The sequence below is a fragment of the Rhinolophus sinicus genome, chromosome 15, assembly GCF_057876585.1.
Source record: "Rhinolophus sinicus isolate RSI-liver-muscle chromosome 15, RSI-T2T, whole genome shotgun sequence".
NCBI classification, from domain to species: domain Eukaryota; kingdom Metazoa; phylum Chordata; class Mammalia; order Chiroptera; family Rhinolophidae; genus Rhinolophus; species Rhinolophus sinicus.
In genome coordinates, this window is record NC_142515.1 from 112031235 (window position 1) to 112049152 (window position 17918).

At 38.9% G+C, this 17918-nt stretch overlaps 2 protein-coding genes across 3 annotated transcripts in view; one reads left to right on the forward strand and one right to left on the reverse strand.

Moving 5' to 3' along the window:
• Nucleotides 1-17918, forward strand: part of LRBA (LPS responsive beige-like anchor protein) — a 561748-nt gene that overhangs the window by 303044 nt on the left and 240786 nt on the right. For both annotated transcript variants that reach the window (XM_019722880.3, XM_019722903.3), the window contains exons 39-40: nt 2733-2879; nt 5464-5600. In XM_019722880.3, the coding sequence (XP_019578439.3) occupies nt 2733-2879; nt 5464-5600 (284 nt within the window). The remainder of the gene's footprint in view (nt 1-2732; nt 2880-5463; nt 5601-17918) is intronic.
• On the reverse strand, nt 9487-10937 carry MAB21L2 (mab-21 like 2). The gene has a single exon (XM_019722921.3). It carries the CDS (start codon nt 10793-10795, stop codon nt 9716-9718), a length of 1080 nt encoding a protein of 359 aa, XP_019578480.1. The 5' UTR covers nt 10796-10937; the 3' UTR covers nt 9487-9715.

The following is a 17918-nucleotide window of genomic DNA, read 5'->3' on the forward strand; positions in this document are numbered from 1 at the left end:
AAAATTTTTTCATAAAATTTTATTAAATTCAGAAGTTAGTGTGTTTTATTGTGTCAGCATGATGAGAACATATTTAACAATTTTAAAATTCCAGTTGAAAGGGATAAGAAATTATATTTAATGGTCATTTAAATGAATGTGAATTTATTTACTGAGCTATTTTAATTACAGTGTTCCACCCCCCTTTTCCTTTCATATAAGCTTTGTGTACTTCACGACGTGTATGGCAATAATCAGAGAACACAGTGAGGAAAGTGTTGAATTTAGTTGTTTCTGATGTGTTTTGGCATATGCTCATCAAATTTAGCTTTGGAAATGAATATTTTTTTATTCTGTACTTTTTGAATGATTCTGACTTAACCTTTTAAAATGCACTATGAGAAACATAGGAATTAATAAACTAATCAGTAAATTACACATACATTCATATTTGTATAGAGGTTAAAAGCCCAGATCCTGGTGCCACACTGCCTGGATTTAAATCTTGACTTGACTTTTCACTAGCTGTGTTGCCTTGGGCAAGTTATGTAACCTCTCTGAGCCTGTTTATTCACCTGAAAAGGAGAAATTAGCATTGCTTATGAGAATTGAGTGAGTTAAATATGTAAAGTGCTTTGAACACTCCCCAGCACATGATAAAAGTTCTGTAATACTAGCATTATTATTATTTCTGCATTAAAGAAGGAATTGTAAGTCCAGGAAATCAGAAGGTAACATACTGCTTTTGTACTAAATTCTGACTGGCAATTGTTAATTTATTATAATTTATTTTATAAGAAAGTACAGAAGATGGTGATTTCCTCTTGTATTTCTCAGTGACCAGTTTGTTTTTTAGTAAAATCGATAGTAAATTGGAATAAATCTTGTTTTGGCTAAGAGCAATGTTTATGAGTTCAGAGTAGGGAAATATAAATATTCGAAATATAATCAATGATATAAAAACATACTGCTGTTTTCAAAAAAAAGAAAAGAGTTTTTTTTGGGTATAATTTTTTTGTGGCTTATAAAAATATAAAACCATTTGAATTAGTACTTTAAATTTTTCTCAAATATTTATGGAGACCTTCAATATGTATGCAGCACACTTATGTGGGTATGAAGGAAAATAAGATTTTATTTACCCATAGTGGGTATTCAAGATAAATATAGAAATTTTCTTTCCATGACTTTCAAATTGAATGGGAAGCACCTATGTTCTTTTAAGTAGTGCCATGAGTATTGTATGTAAAGGATATATATGTTGAACTCACAATACATATAACAAAAATAAACTTTTATTTTAACGTTATCCATAACCATACTATTAAACTCAAAGCAGCTTTGATTTGTAAGGTTAACCAGGTAACGTGCATGTAGTTTAACTATTCAGCATAAATTATCTAGATATATATTAGCGATGTTACTGCCAATGGAGGGCTTTATCCTCTGTGGGTTTGGGGCTTTAAGCTTAGGCATAAAACTGCAGAGGAGTAAAACGCCTCCCCATCTGATTTCCATATCAATGGCTGCTGACTCGGTGGATCAGGTGCTTTGCCTCTGGGATTTCCTTAGCTGGAAACCGGGAACGTAGGGAAGATGCTCAACTTTCCCTTACGTAACACTGAGAGCTTTTAAAAATCACAATCGAGAAGTTACTATCTGGTTTTATGTATTTCTTAAGGAGAAAGCTGCTCAGAGCAGTGGAGTCATTCTGGAAGGATATGGGGTTCTGAAGTCAGAATTTTGAGTTTCAGTGTTTTCTCCTTTCCGCTGCACCTCTGCTCCTCTTTCTGGTTGCGGTGTTGGTTGGTTGTAGATGCTCCTCGAAGCTGCTTCTTCGCTCCCTAGATCGCGTGTACCCTTTCCCTCCATCCTTTCCTTTCCTGCTGCCTTGTCAGAGCCTGAGAGTCTGGTGCCGCTGCTGCTCTCCACAGTCTGCTGCGGTTCAGGCAGTGGGGCTCCTTGCCCAGAAGCCTCTCATCCCAGGCTTTCTGTTATGTTTGCCCCCGGGGTGTCTTAGCCCTTTAGTTTAAACATAGGGAGGAGGGAGGTAGTGTTTGAGCCTCCTCTTAGTTTCCACACTACCTTGCTCTTGGATATTTGTATAAGGGCTGACGTGGGGGTGCGGGTAGGGTGAAATGTAGGCTCGGGCAAGGTGAAGGAAGGGGGGAGGATGGAGCAGAGAGGCAGAGAATGCTGCTTCTCAGAGCTCCTAGTGCTTTATGAATGTCAACTATGGCTTCAGTATTTGGCCTGAATCCTTATTGGCTACTAATCTTTTAGCTCTGACCCCTTCTCCTTCAGAGCCACTCCTCAACCATTTCAAAGTGTTTGTCAGTACGATTTTATTCCAGGAATAAATCAGTCATTCTTATTTTTCAGTGTTAAGTAGGTATTGTTTCTAAAAGTAGGTTCTGATTTTTTTTTTCTACTGACAAAGTTCCAAAAACGTGCTGCCTTTGAACCCTCTCCTGCCCTAACTATAAATAAATAAATGGTTCGGTGAGCTGTGCAAGGGTCAGATTTAATGGGATTAGGGTGCTTGTTCAGGATAACGTTAAACTAGGTTTGGGGAATCATGTTTGTCAGAAGGAGCATGTGTGCCATCCCATTCACTTTCCCCACTGTGGGTGCCTCTCGGTGTAAAAACAATTGACCATCTTTGGCCACCTATCCTTACCTCAGTTCCCTGCCCCTCTGCCAAAGGACTCTTCCCAGAGCTGATGGACAGCTTTGTTTCCTTTTCATTTCAGCTGCAGATGAAGATATCCTTGCTAAAGGAAAACAGTCCATCAAGAGTCAGCCTTTAGGAAATCAGAACTCAGAAAACGAGATCCTCCTGGAAGGCGACGACGATACTCTGTCATCCGTGGATGAGAAAGATCTAGAGAATCTCACTGGTAAATTCAATGGTTGAGCAGCTATTTCAGCTAGCTCTAGGCCAATAAGCATCTACTTACTTTTTCAGCTGTGACGACTAGAACTACTAAGTTTATACCCACAATTATATTAGATATTTTTTTTTTGTTCTTTGTAACATTTTCCACCTAATCTTCAACACTGTTTCTCCTTTATTTTTCTATTCTTTCAGTCTTTTTACCCTATTCATCTTTTTTTTCTGAATAATTTTCACTGAAAAAGAAAAAAAAGTTTAAAAGCAGCAACAGCAAAAAGAATTGCTTCACTCATCCCATGGGAGTTACTTAATCTCTATAAAATGAGAGCTATAAGTACAATTCTGCCAATTGTTTTGTAAATAAAGCTTGGGGGCAGATGAGCTATTTGCTTTGATATACCTGTCTTAGAGAACATGCTGCATATACATTTAACTCTCTCAAAAAAATCCATTCCAAGAATGACATGGCTTTACACAGGATTCACATATTTTACCTGATACAGGAATTTTGATTTGTGCTCTGCAGATTTTCAGTTTTACTTCCCTTATGGGAAAAATTCTCTCGTTTAGCCTGAAATTTTAGCCATTCATTAACTGTTTTTCTTTTTTTTTCTTTAATGCCCGTGGCTCTGTTCTTCAAGGTAGAAAGTCTGAAAGGTTCTCCAATTTCTTTGTTGAAAATGATATAATCTTCTATTTTGATAATTTTAAGAGAAAAGACATGAGAAATATATTTAGTGACATATCTGCAAACTATGCTACTATGCAATGAATGATAATGACAAGCAAAAATAGATAATGGTATCTTCTCTGATGACCATAAACCTCTGTGTAAAGTAACATAAAATTAATTGGAGCACAGTGTTAAGGGATTTGGGACGGGAGTAGAGAGTAAGGTGGACAGTGCTGTTCTCTAGTCTTTTCCTTCACATCCATTTACCCATTTCCTCCTCCTTTATTTTGCTTCTATTCTTGCTACTAGTAATACATTCATACAGTAATAGAGGTGAAAGGGGAGTTTAATTATATAATCTTGACAATGGCAATAGGATTAAGAAGTAATCCACACTAATAAAGTGGTGTGGGTTAGAAATGAAGTGGAAATTGTCAGGGGTCTTCTTTAGGACCTAGGCTGCCCTAGATCCTGCAGCTGTCTGCTTACCCTGTAATTGAATGTCTGAGAGTGATTGAAAAAATGTTATTTCTTCTCTGGATTACATGCTAATGTACAGAGGGCAAAGGAGACAGCAAAAGAACACGTAGCTGCTCACTTCATCCATTTATAGGGATGAGCTTTGGGAAATCATGGCTGTTCCGCAGCTATCTGCTGCCCATCTGCAAACACAATGTATTTGTACATTGGGAATAGAGGGCAAAACCTGCTCTGATCTCCACAGAGCATCCCTTCCATTGTCCTACTGGCACACATTAAGATTGATGTGAGATTAAGGACCAACACCCTTCTCACAATCGATGGAAATGTCAATTCATCTGAATTTTGAAACACTTACTCACCAATTGATTACCTGAATAGGTGTACCGTGTTTATAGGCACTATATTAATTCAGACCTCTAAGTGCCAATCTTCTCTTGCTGTTTTCTTCACCTATAGAATTTGTGCAATGAGGAATTGACATGGCATTTCCAATTCTTACTACATCTAGCTCTACATAAATATATGTATATGTATATATGTATATATATATGTGTATATATACATATATATATGTATATATACACATATATATATATAAGAAAATCATTATTTTCAGTTCTTATTTTAGGTTTAGCTCTAACATACTTTATGCTCTTCTATCTGTATTGAATCTATTGTTTTCAGAAGCAGGCTGATTTGTCTCTTTGATAAGCCCTGTGGAGATTTGATTATTCCAATAAAAATTCATTCACTTGGAAACTCACCCTCCAGCTGTTTACTCCCAGAGTCCCTGAACTACACTAATATTAGATTTGAAAGCATTGAACAATATTTAATAGTGGAAAGGCAGGCTTAGAAAATAAGTATTTTTACCAGTCTTTCATGGGGAAAGTTGTTATGGGACAGGTTTTGTGTCAACCTGGCACAAAATCTTTAGCAGAGAATATGGTGTAATGTTTCTCACTTTGCTAATAAGCTAGTGATCTTTTTTGTCATCATGCCTCAGTCAAACTCTCAGCTAACCTCTGGCCTTGGGAACCTATTGAGTCGTCCTTGCTCCTGGTTGTTGTTCCATGTTGTTTGATAGCCCGAGGCTTGTTTTCTAAATGGAATGTGGATGGACTTATTTAGGCAGAGCCGCTCTCTTACCATGAGATTAGACCAAAGCTTTGCAGACTCCCTGTAAAATAATTGCCTCCTCCTCCTTTACTGTTTTCATTAATCGCCTATTATAAATCTCTTAGTATGAGAATCCTAATTTTGCGTTTTAGAGGAAGATTTAGGGTGGGCGGAATTTGCAAGTGTAGGATTTGGCAGGCAATTTGGTCCTAGAGGTGAGAATTTTAAAATTAAATTTCTGCTTGAATCTATTTGAATTTTTTTTTTTTTAATGTCATTCCAACTTGTATGGCTTGTCTTTTCCTTTTGGCAGGTCCTGTTAGCCTGAGCACACCAGCTCAGCTTGTGGCCCCCTCTGTTGTGGCAAAAGGCACTCTTTCTGTCACCTCCTCCGAACTCTATTTCGAGGTAGATGAAGAGGACCCCAACTTCAAGAATATGGACCCCAAGGTGAGATGATGAGGATCCGGTTTCGTTTTTATGAAATTTTGTTTTGATGGCATGGTGTGTTGTGAGGTCGGCTGGGTATTGGTAGAGTCTGACCGGCTTAGTTTGAATTTCTTACTGAATTGCCTCTCCTTACGTGCACGGCAACTCTGTTCTTTAGCCATGATTCCCTTACCAGCTAGTTAGATTATTGAAGTTCATTTAGATTCAAAAACAATTCCCACTTAATTGCGTTTATCATTAGCTCATTCAAGGGTGGGGGAGAAACTCAGGGAATATCTCCTGTAAATATGTTTTGCCTCAAAAGGCCCAGGGTGAATTAAGCCACAAAATTCAGTGAGAGGTGAGAGAAAATTTTGTTTAGCCTTTATATTTTCTGGATATAATACCAATATATCACTCTCCTTGCTTTGTCCTCATGACTTACTACTCTGCCGTGCGTGCGTGTCTTGTGTGTGTATGAGATACCTCTGTTTCCCATTACCTGTAGTCAATTTTACAAGCACTGCATAATTTCCTATTCTTAAATGAAAATGTAATTTCCCTTTAAAATGTATTTCTGGTTACTTTTCAGACCTTGGCAACTTTATTTTACTAAGAAAGATTCGTGGCACGGCCATAAAGCCAAAATTAGGTTTATTTCATGAAAGTGAATGGTAGAATTTGTTCTGAGAAAAACAGTCTCTTTTAAAAAGAAATGAGCAAAATAAGCATCCTGTAGAAAGAGAAATGATTTTAAAAAAATGGAATACTTTCTTTCATAGGCTGATAGCGTGTATACACACACACACACACACACACACACACACACTCTTCTGAGTTTATTGGTGGGAGGTTCTTTGGTTTTGTAATCATGTACATTATTAAATTTTAGTGATTTAGAAGTATTTCAAAGTAGTTCCTGATGAAAATGTTATAATTTTATTAAAAACTTTACAATCACCTCTTGTCTCACATATGTTTCTAGCACATTGTTTTAAAATTGCTGCCTTTATTAAGATAGAATTTGGTAGACTCTATGAAAGGAAGGCTACAATGGAACTGATTATTTTGATCATAATAATTTAGCTAATGCAATATAGAGAAATCTTTAATTCAGAAATTACACCAACTAGAAAAATTTTCACTTTGTTGAATGGCTGATATGTCTGAAAATGTATTTTAGTTTCTTCAGGAAAGAAAGGTGATGAAAATTACTTAAGCTCTCTAATTTATGGTAGTTTGTGAATTTGAGAGTCTGAAATTTAATTCAGAATATTCCATTATGTTTCTGGACATACATGGTTTAAAATCTAACTCGTGATTTAAAGGTATCTAATATAATTATACTCAATATAAGAATCTCTGCCAATCTTGTAGTTAGGTTCTTTGAATTGATTTACTCCTTTAGGGGAAGTTATAACTTTTATTTCTCTCTGATCTTATTTTGTGGAACATCATTATATTAATTTTTTCCCCTGTTGCTTGTGTGATACAGGGATCTTTTACCCTAATCACAGAAATTGTTTTGTATCACAGCAACCTGCCTAATGTTACAGAAATAACAATTGCTGCTAATTTGTATTTAAAAATTTCTGTTCAACCAGTTATTGGAAGAATTTTTTATTTTTTTTCCATGTTGGTGCTTGAAGGTATTTATAATGAGGCTACTGTGTTGCTGTTGTGTTTCTTTTTTAGTTCCATAAAATTAAATAAGGAGGGAAAGAGATGCTGAATTTGGGGAATTTTTGTTTCTTCGTGTCAAGACTTAAAAACTTTTTTCCAGGGATAGTGGGAGGAGATATGTGTCTAAAGCTGTGTATACTTTTGAGCATGCAAAAAATGGTCCTTTTAAGATGTCATTTTAATCTTTTAAACTAAGCACTGTGGCCTGAAATCATTTCTTTGTCAATGTAACCACCTAATCCTTGCTTTGAAAATGTTCCAAAAATTCAGAACATTTTCTCCAGAGAATAAATTCATTTTATTAAAAAAATTAATGTATTTGTTTGAACCACTTAGTATTACAGTGATGTTTGTTCAACATCTACAAGAAGGGAGACCAGAAATAGATATAGGTTGAAAAGCTGGAGATGATTTCCAAACTGATAAGATCATAGTTTATATTTCTAACACAGAACTATTTTAACTAGGGAATTTTTACCAGGAAATCTTATGACTTAAGCCTGTTTGTCAAGCGAGCTATGCTACAGAGCCCTGAGTACGTACCTTCCTTGTTTCTCATCCATCTCTGCTATCCTGCAGCTCATCCTTCCAGTACACTCCCTCCCCCACACAAACTTCTTCTTCTGATCTTTAAAATTTCTTTTTAGAACATTTTTCTGTATATCTCTCATTTATGGATTTTTCTCAGTAAATTAAAAGGCTAATTCAAAGAATAAATTTTAAATATTATAGGGAAACATCTGACATATATTCTGTACCTGTGCCTCATCATAAGCATATTTAATGGAGTACATAGGTTCCTCCATCATAAAGAAGAGAAACCAATTCCTTTGGGATACTTTCACTTTTACCAATTACTTTATTTTCCAATCAGATATTCCCCTGCATTAAAAAGAAACAAAGTTGAAATGCTAAAATGAGTACATGGGATTGTTACCTTAGAAAGGCAGAAAGAGGAGGAACTTTTTGTACTTGTAAATCCTTGAAACAGTAATCTTTCTTTGGTCATAAAGTTGTGTCAAAGCCTTTTTTGTTTAAATTGCCTATCAGATGCTTCTGAGTAATTCTAAATAATTCTGGGAATTTGATAAAAGTGATCTTAGTTTAGGCATTTATAACCAAGGTGTTTTAAAAATCGAAGTAATTCATAAGTCTAGATTGTCCATATCACCATTTGCTAGTAAAAGGAATATTGCTATAACCATTTTATTCTTTTCCGGTACGGTTGATTTAACTATTAAGTTTTTATTATTTAAAGCTTGAAGAGGACAAATGATTGAAGGAAAAATATCAACTGATCATGTTAACTATTTAGAAAAGATCCATAAATATTTCCTATGTATTTCAGACTCAGAGTGGATTTTTAAAACTTATGGCATAAAAAGCAAATCTTTTAATTTTTAGTGTGAAATAATCTTTTCTATTTTAAAAATTAGGATAAAAATCTGTTCCACACAAGATCTGTTCTTTTTTTCTAGTGTGAAACAAGATATTACTTTTAATCTTAAGATCTATAGAACCAACACATATTATATAGTTGGCTAAAATTAATGTTTTCTCTTTTCTAAGGATTTTTAGTGGGAACTTGTATGGTTAAATCTACAAAATGTGCTGTATTTGTAAATTTTTCAAATTAGTATTCAAATGGCAGTTTCTTGTATTTAGTTCCTTAAATTCACATCTTTACATTGTAAATTATAAATTGTGATCTCACCTGCCTTCATTTAACAACAATCCACAAACAGTCAATTACAATGTAAAGTAATGTTTTTATTACTGTTTTCAACAAGACTGCTTAGGGTGAGGGTAGAGGTGCAAGAGAGGGAGGGGCACAATCTGACATTGGCACTGAGATACATTTAACATCAGCAAAACTTTTCTTAAAAGAGAAATTTTACATATAATTAAATACTTTTTTTTCACTTGGTGACAACATTCAGGCAACCCAAAACAAAATGAAATGAGCGAGGAAGAGGGAGGATGGAGGAGAGAGAGAGAGAGAGAGAGAGACAGAGAGAGAGAGAGACAGAGACAGAGAGAGAGAGACAGAGAGAGACAGAGAGAGAGAGACACACACACACACACACACACACAGAGACAGGCAGAGAAGAAAGAGAAGGAAAAGGGTAGAAACTACTATACATTGAGTTGAAAATGTACCTTGGGTTTCATTTTGTGGTGGCAAAGCCCGATTGCTTCTTTTGTGTGACCTTTTAAATTCACATTGTTTGGAAGAAAACGATCACTTTTGTGCAAGAATGTGGTTTTGTGTTGTTTGGCTTGCTGTCTTTTTGTTTGCCTGTTAATCAACGAAGGTCTGCTGCTTGTTCCTGTTTCTTTCAGGTGGCTTACATAAAAGTTTGTGTCCGAAGTTTCCGCTGTTTGTCGCAGAGTTGTGTGTGTCGTATGAGAGCATTCCCGTTTGTGTCGCTTTTCAAGCAGTCCCCAGCACCCTATAGTTTGTCCAGGCTTTTGGGATTGGTGAGAATTTCCCTGGCCAACCTCCAGGTCTGCTTGGCAGCACTCTCCAGGGCTGAATGGGGCTTGCCCTGAAAAAGGTCGAGGTTGGGCAGAAAGTAGTGAGGGCAGCGGCGGCACTGCAGGCAGGAGATGAGCTGCAGCAGGATGCCGTTGAGCCGATCGCCGAGGCATGCCTCGTCCCAGTCCGTTTCCCGAGGGTGTTTCTCGCACTCGTACAGCAGCAGCGTCTTCATGTGGTAGTTATTGAGCGGCTGGCCTGGCAGCTCCAGGTGGCGGTCCCGCAGCGTCTTCAGCACCGAAAGACACTTGTTTCGGCAGCCGCCCATCAGCAGGCGGTTCTCAGCCTCCCCGAACTGTAGCACCCAGGCATCGCTCTCCGCAGAGCTCTGCTTGCCGGTCAGCGAGTAGCACTCCTTCGAGAGCAAGTTGAACCCTTCGGCCTTGACCTCCGCCACCCGATTGGGGCCTGGCCAGGGGATGTGAGGCATAGGCCACTGTGCTGCACTGCGAGGCCAGATACCAGTGCACTTGAACGCCGGAGTGATTTGCACCACATAGCGCTCCCTGATGCGCAACTTGACCTCGCTGGTATCCGCGATCATCTTGACCACGTCCCGATAGCTGCACTTGTCCACCGCCTGAGCCACCAGCGTTTGGAAACGTGAGCGGATCTTGCGCGCGGAGAGGTAGCCGGACGCTGTGATGAACTCAACCCAAAGAGACATACTCCGCTTCCGCCCATCGCTCAGCTTGAGCACGGCGCAGCCGGGCAGGGAGCCGTCGTCCACGAAGTTGAAGACGCCCATCTGGTTTAGGTAGAGCACCACCTCGAATTCTGTGGGCGAGATGACCTCCAGGCCCTCGTAGCGGGCATCGATCTCGCTCAGGGAGCTGATGAAGCGAGGCTCCTGCACCTCCACTTCCTTTAGCACGTCCGAGACCACCTTACACACCTCACGGATGGTCTTGGCGATGGCCGCCTTGCGCGCTTGGCAGCGCTCTGTGTAGTATTTATTGAGCTGGTAAACCAGCTTGGCCTGAGCGGCGATCATATTGGGGCACAGGTCCGGGCTATACACCGGCGTCTCGCAATACGTTGAGGGATCCAAGGCTCACGCACTGGTGGTAGCCCTGCGGCTTGCGAAAGAGGTGGTGCGCTCCCCCTAAGCCCCACTTTCACTCTTGTTTTCAACCAGGGCTGACCGGCTGACGCTACAGCCGGCTGGATCTTTCCCCTTTCCGAAACCCGTTTTTCTTCTCCAGAAAATGAGGGGAAAAAAGGTGATATTTGAAAAAAATTACAGAACCTGCTGGGACTTTTTTTTTTGTTTTTGCTTTTCCTTGATATGTAAAATAAAGATGTTCGTGCTGGAGAGATGAAGGGGTGGGGGGAAAAAGAGGGTGAGAGAGAAATTCAGGTTACCCAGAGGTTAGGCTTAAAAGTCTACAGCCGAGATTGCCCAGAAATCTGCAAAAGAGGTCTTTTAAGTGCCAAAGTAAATTCAAAAATAAAAGCGAAACATTCAGTGTTTCATTCTTAAACTTCTCTCCCAGGCCGGTAGGACTTGCATAGGTGAGTGCCTTTCTCCTCACCCTCCCCCAGATGGAAGGTGAAGGATGTAATTAATGTCCGCAGAGCAGCTACGCGCAACTCAGTCCGTGGCACCCTCGGAGGTTGGTAGATGCCCGCACTCGCAGCGTGTTGGTCCCGTCTCTTCTCGGGGGTCGTGTTGTGGCGGTATTCCTCTCTTCCTACCGGAGGCGTTGTTTGGACTGGGCTTGTTTGTTTGCAGTGGGTTCTTGTCTTTCTCTAGGTGCAAACCGCTGGAAGTTGTTTGATATTCATTTCTGCTTCGTAATTTATAATTTTGGCCCTCACAAAATCTATTTTAGTGTGACGAAGTCGTTGCTTGCGTTGCATCTGGGGTTTAGTTATAACGATTCAAGGGTTTTTCTCCTCCTCCCCCTTTAGGTTGCTTGTGCTGATTCCACTTTCTGAGTCGTCTCTCCCTCCTCCCCTTCGACGTCTCTCTCCTCTCTCTTTCCCTCTCCCCTCCTAATCTCTCTCCCTCTCCCTCCCTCTTTCTCCTCCCTCCTTTTTTCTCCCCTTCCCTCCCTCCCTCCTCCCTTTCTTCTCTCTCTCTCTCTCTCTCTCTCTCTTGCTGTTTCCTGGAGTTATTTAGTTTATGAATGGTCCAGGGCCATCATGAGGGGGGTGGAGCTTCAGGTCCTACAATCGCGATCCGAGCTGTCACTGCTGTGGCCAATCCGAGAGAGAAGACAGGCGTGCTTGGCCGACAGTAGCAGCCACCGCTGCGCTTGATAAAGAAAGGGGGTAAAGAGAGAAGTAAGAAAATAGGAGGAGATAGTAGAAGTCAAACGCTCACACACATTTCACAGCCCCCTCTTCTTTATCCTCCTCTCTTATCAGTTGCAAGGAAGAAAAAGAGTCTATATAGAAGGGACTTCCCGGACATGGCTGGAAGAACGCGAGGGGAGTAGCAGTGGTTCAGAAAGGTTCACTTTTTTTTCTATCAACGTTGTGAAGAAGATGCAAACTCTTAACAAAATGACTTTCGCTTGAAGGCAAATGGGAGGAGGGAGGGGAATTTGGGAAAGGACCTAAATTTTTCTAGATTTTTCTCCTCCAGCAGTCTTCCTCCCTTTTCTTCTCCTCCCCTCCCATTGTTGCCAAGAACAGTTGCTGCGTTTGTGCACCAGTGCGGGGCTGGAGTCGATATGCGGTGTGGGTTTATGACTATAAATCTCTTTTCAGTAATTTCCATATGCTGTTGAAAAATAGGGCCGGGCAAAAATAGTACAAGCACCTTGCTTGATAATTACTTCATAATTAAGATTCATATATAGTTTGTGCTATGACTTGATTGTTTCAAGGGCTAACTAGTTATTAAAAATATGTTTCAGCTGTGAGAGATGGTGCAAATTTATATATGGTAAAGTTTTGTTGGATATACATTTAAATTAAAACAAGCCACTAAAAACCGTTTTAAACTTAATAAAAAGAAGGGAAGTAAATGTGAACCTGAGTTAAAGTTTGTTTTTTTTTAAATGTCAGTGTTGTAAATCTAATTTTGAATATATTCTCAGGCAGTACACAGTTTCACTTGTAAAATGATTTTATTTTCATAATTGACTCTTGCTTTTAAAAGACTTCAATGCTGCAAAAATCTATAACTATCCTGTTATTGATTACACAGATGGCTTCACTCCTCCCTTGGCATTTCAGTGAAACTCACGCTTGTGCTTTTAGCATATGTATTATCCTTTCAAACTGTACCCATTGTAGCCTTTCTGTACTTTTGGATGAAAAAGCTATTAAGTGTTTGTGATTTGCTTCGTATTGAGGGTTTATGCTTGAACCTCAGGTGTCTATCTGGTTTCTGAGTCTTTTTAAGACAAATCAGGTAGATGGAATTATTTTTTAGTTAGATTTGGGATGTTATAGTCTCCGGTAATGCTATAAGAATAAAACTTTATGAAGCCGTTTGGACGAAGACTTCGTGTTGCAAAACTCTGTGTGCGGCTTTTGCAACCCCCCCCCTGGGAGGGCTTAACTTGCTTCTTAAAAATCTGGACCGGCTGAACCTCAATTCAATTGTATAGAGAAAGTTTATTTCTCTCCTTCTACTTGATGTCAGACACTTGGACCTCTTGGTTCTTTCTTACGTATCTGGTGCGGACCACTGGTACCTTGTCACCCTTTCTAAAGAACTGTTCGGCCTTCTTCTTCTTTTTTTTTTTTTTTTAATCAAGTCGGATTCATTGTCTAGAATCTGTCCTCAGTGGCAACGAGTTGGGGAGAACAGTCGGAAGTAAGCATACTCTAAACTCGTACGCAGAGCTTTGGTCAACTTCTCTGGAGTGGCAGAGACTTGGGGCAGCCGCCAGACTCCAGCCTTCTTGGGGGGGATGAGGGAGCTTGCGTCTCTGAATCTGTGGCCGCAGAAGGATCAAGGGGAGCCGCGCAGCCTTCAGGGTTTGCGCGTGTGGAAATGGAAAGCCCAGGCTCTGTCGGTAACCTGGCTGTTGCCCGCGGGTCACACCGGCACTCTGGGAAGTATTACCGGGCAGGAGGGGCATGTCGCTGCGGGGAGTTGTGTGACCAGTCTGGAAAGGATTCCTAGTTGCTTCTCCGGAGAGCAGTTACTGGGCGGAGACTTGTGGCGGGGCTAGAGGGTGCAGAGCTTTCCCCGCCAGACTCTGGAGGTGCCGCTTCTTCGTAGCCTCTCGTCCACCAGCGGCTGAGGCCTCGCGCGTGGACTGGCCTGGCCCACGAAGTTCCAGGGAGTGTTTGTAAAAAGGCCCCGGGGTGACGGTAGGAGCCCATCCTTGGGGCTCCGGTGCCTCTCCGCCGCTGGCTGGGTCCACGGGCAGGCAGGCGCCTGGCACCCAGTCCGCGCCCTCTCTTCCCGGGTGGGGCAGCCCAGGCCGCGCCGATCTTCCCGCCACTAGTCGCTTGGCACCCCACTCCATCTCTCCTCCCGGCTCTGCCAAGCACGACTAAGTTTCCTCGCACCCCTGTCTCCGCGTTTCCCCACTTTTGCATACAGAAGGCTGAGGGATGATAAAACGTTACAAATGTTTTGATTTAAAAACAATTCATTACCAATTTACCCTGTCTAAGGTGGATGCTGTAGTAAATAATAAATCAGTTAAACAAAGGCGACTTTAATTTATTGCCGCAGTACTAATTAGAAACATCATTCCAGCAATAAACTTAAACACTTCCAGCAAATAATGCTCCCTCTTGCTAGTTCCCCTCTCCCCTCCCCCACCGCAGCTCCCTCCTAGGCTGCCTCTGCTCTCAGAGCTGCTTCAGCTGTGTGTTTGTGGATCCGCTCTTCCTCTGGTTGAATAATTGAAGGGGGAAACGGTACCGAGGAGGCTGTAATTGAAGAGCCCCTGTCACCTCTGCTTTTATGTATGTTAGTGTAGAAGTCCATCAGCAGCTCCTTGATGGCGTATTAAAACGAAGTGGCAGCCTCTTCGGCAGGAGATACCCGCATTCTATTAAAGGAGACCAAGTGAGAGAAAGAAACTCTAGAGGCTAAAAGCCACTTCAAGTCTTCAGACCCATTGATCTGTATTCTCTTGTTATAATCCGTCTCATCATACTTGAGTTAATGAGGCAAAAGAGGGGGAGCGAAATCTGATGGTTCTTGACAAATTCATTAGGGAAGCTGCAGGACATTTTATTTGACTGTTAAACATCTTGTTTGTTTGGTTTAGGCAGTGCCAACATCAGCATGCTTCTGCAGAGACCTGTGATGGTCTATCTACAGCCAGTCCTAAAAAGAGGAGGAGGACATTCAGGATGTCATTGGGATTTGTTTTGTTTGGGATTTCCAGTAGTCCATAACCTTCAGACTTGTCTAGACTGTGCCTTCACCATCATTACATTAGGGACATTTTGGAGAATCGCAGAGGGTCATACTGAGGTGGGGGTGTGGTTGTAGTTACTATAAAATATGTATGTTTAAGCTTTAGACTGAAAATGTCCCATATTCTTTAAAAAATGAGTCAAGTTATAGCAGTTACTATATTAGTTTTTGAAAAATGTCAATGTGTAAATTCCAGAAGAATAGCCAGGTTATATATTACAACATCCTGTTTTTACTTGATCATGGTTAAATAAACTTTTAATTATTAATTGAATTTGCTCTTGCATTGAAACACAAAAGTAACAAAAAAAGGAAATAAAATTTTAACTATTTTATACAAATAGGGTGTTTTTAAAAGAAAATAGGCATACTTTAATTTGAGAGTCCTTTATATTTAAAATTAGAAGCCAATATAATTGGGTACTCTGAACAGTGCTACAATAAGGTGATGAGTTGACAGAATACTTAAAAATGAAAATATTTCTAATTAAAGAATAATGGGCAATTAAGCTAGAATGTTAATCTTACGTTTTATTCTAAGATAATTCAGTACTTGATTTTCTGAAACTTTTTCTTGAAAAGAAATAGTACAATTGTTGTACTAGCTTGCATTAGAATTCAGTCATATTTTCCCTCAGCAATTGTAAACAACCTCAGCTTAAGTGCTTTGAGAACCCTGTCTGTCATTTACAGGAAAATAGTATGAGAGAAAAAAGAAAATGAATGCTCTTTGCCTGTCATTTTTATACATTCCTGCACCACTGATGAAGCTGGAACTGCTGCAGAGAATGTATGAATTTGAAAACAAATGATTCAGTAGTTCACGTTGTGTTTCTCAGAAGCAAAACCGAACTAATGGCTGAAATCAGTGCTTCTATACATCTGACTGTTACAATCCCGTTTACATTTCCAGACAATACAGAATCCTTAATATGTTTTATTTTTTGCTGATCTTTACTTAGAAATGTGTTTACTGAGTTAAACTTGAGTGCTTTTTTTTTTGCTTTATCATATCACTGAGACTTAAAAAGATACCCGTTATTATCTGTAGAAATAGCATACATTATTTCAATAATGTTAGCTAAAGATTATTACAGATTTTAGAGCATATGATTTTAGTTTTTAGGAAAACATTTTAGAAGGATTAAAAAATAATCTGATTATTGAGTTTAAAAACCCAGCTTTCTGAAGGATTTGTACTTTTTTGGAAAACAGTGGACCTGACCACATGTTTACCTGTATCTATTCTTATCCTCTAAAATCTAACATTGAAATAGCTATGTGATTGCTAAATTTTTGATTCTCGTATACTTAATCATTCAACATATTTATAAAAATGCTTTATTTAAAAAAAATTCATCAAAATATAAATGGAGAAATAAACAATTATTAAATTCTCAGAATTTAAAATTCCAGTAGAAACAGAAAAAGTAAATACCCCAGGCAATTTCTTAATGTATTAGTTGATAAAATTCTATTGAAGTAATTATATTAAAATGCCTGTAAGAAGATTTAACAACTGTCAGGATTATGCTATCATTGTATTAAAAGTCAAAGTAAAACTACTTTTTTTTTTTTCATTCTCTGTCAAATGATATAATTTTCCTAAACTCCGAAGTATCATAGAGGTTGTTTCTAGGCTATTGATAATTATTATTCTGGAATCAATCTGGAGAGTAATCAGTAACTGAATGTTTTCTTTGAACACATCACTGTAATGCCTGTTAATTTTAAATGGTCAAAAATGCTGTTGAAACAGGTTTTTGTTTGTTTGTTTTTCTCACAAAATAGCTTAAAAAAAACAAACCAAAACCTTGTAGTTCTCTTTGATTGGTAACCCAACGGTAACGCTCTCATTTGAACAGTTTGAATTTAAGATAATCTGTCAGGTAAAAGCAGTAGCTTTAACTTTGCATAGTAAGCCTTTCAGACTGTACTGAGAAATAAATGCTTTCATATACTTTTGAGTATTATACTGTGGGCCTCTTAAGTTTGTTTGGTCAATATATATAATGAGTGATGTTTACACCTATTAGATTTTTACAGTTTGGTCAATATATATGATGAGTGATGTTTACACCTATTAGATTTTTACAGTTTGTTTGGTCAATATATATGATGAGTGATGTTTACACCTATTAGATTTTTACAAGTCTAATTCTTGTATTATTTAGTATGAATTGAAAATTGAAAGTACAATATATGTTTTTCCCCCCAAGTTGAGTAACAAATGTATACATATATGAGTACTTTATTAAATTATGCATAATTTGATGTCACCAAAGTATACAATTATGGAACAAAGAACTTGTACTCAGGAAAATGGAAGTAAGCAGCCTTTCGCCTGGCTGAAAATTAAATACTATTGTATTATTGAGCTAGGATATGGAATTTAAGAAAACCCAAGTTAATTCAGGAAATATTTCTCAAGGGGTGTTTCTTTGAACTTACTATATTCTCACTTATGTTGGTATATGTTTTTTGTTCTTACCAAGAAATCATTTAGCTTTTTCTCATTGTAAGTATATACGTTTTTGAGTTGTAGCAGTTACATTCTTTTATGTCCGTTATAGTTAAACAGTTCTGAAAAATTAGGCTCCTTCCTTCCTTGCTTCTGTCCTTCCTTCCTTTCTAACAATTCGAATTTATTAATATACTATGAAGTAAATATTAAAATTTACCTGTTAAAGAACTTTGGCTTTCATAGCTCACTGCAATCTTGAATAAATGTCAGGGTGCTTTTAGTAGAGCTAACTCTTAACCATCTAAGGAA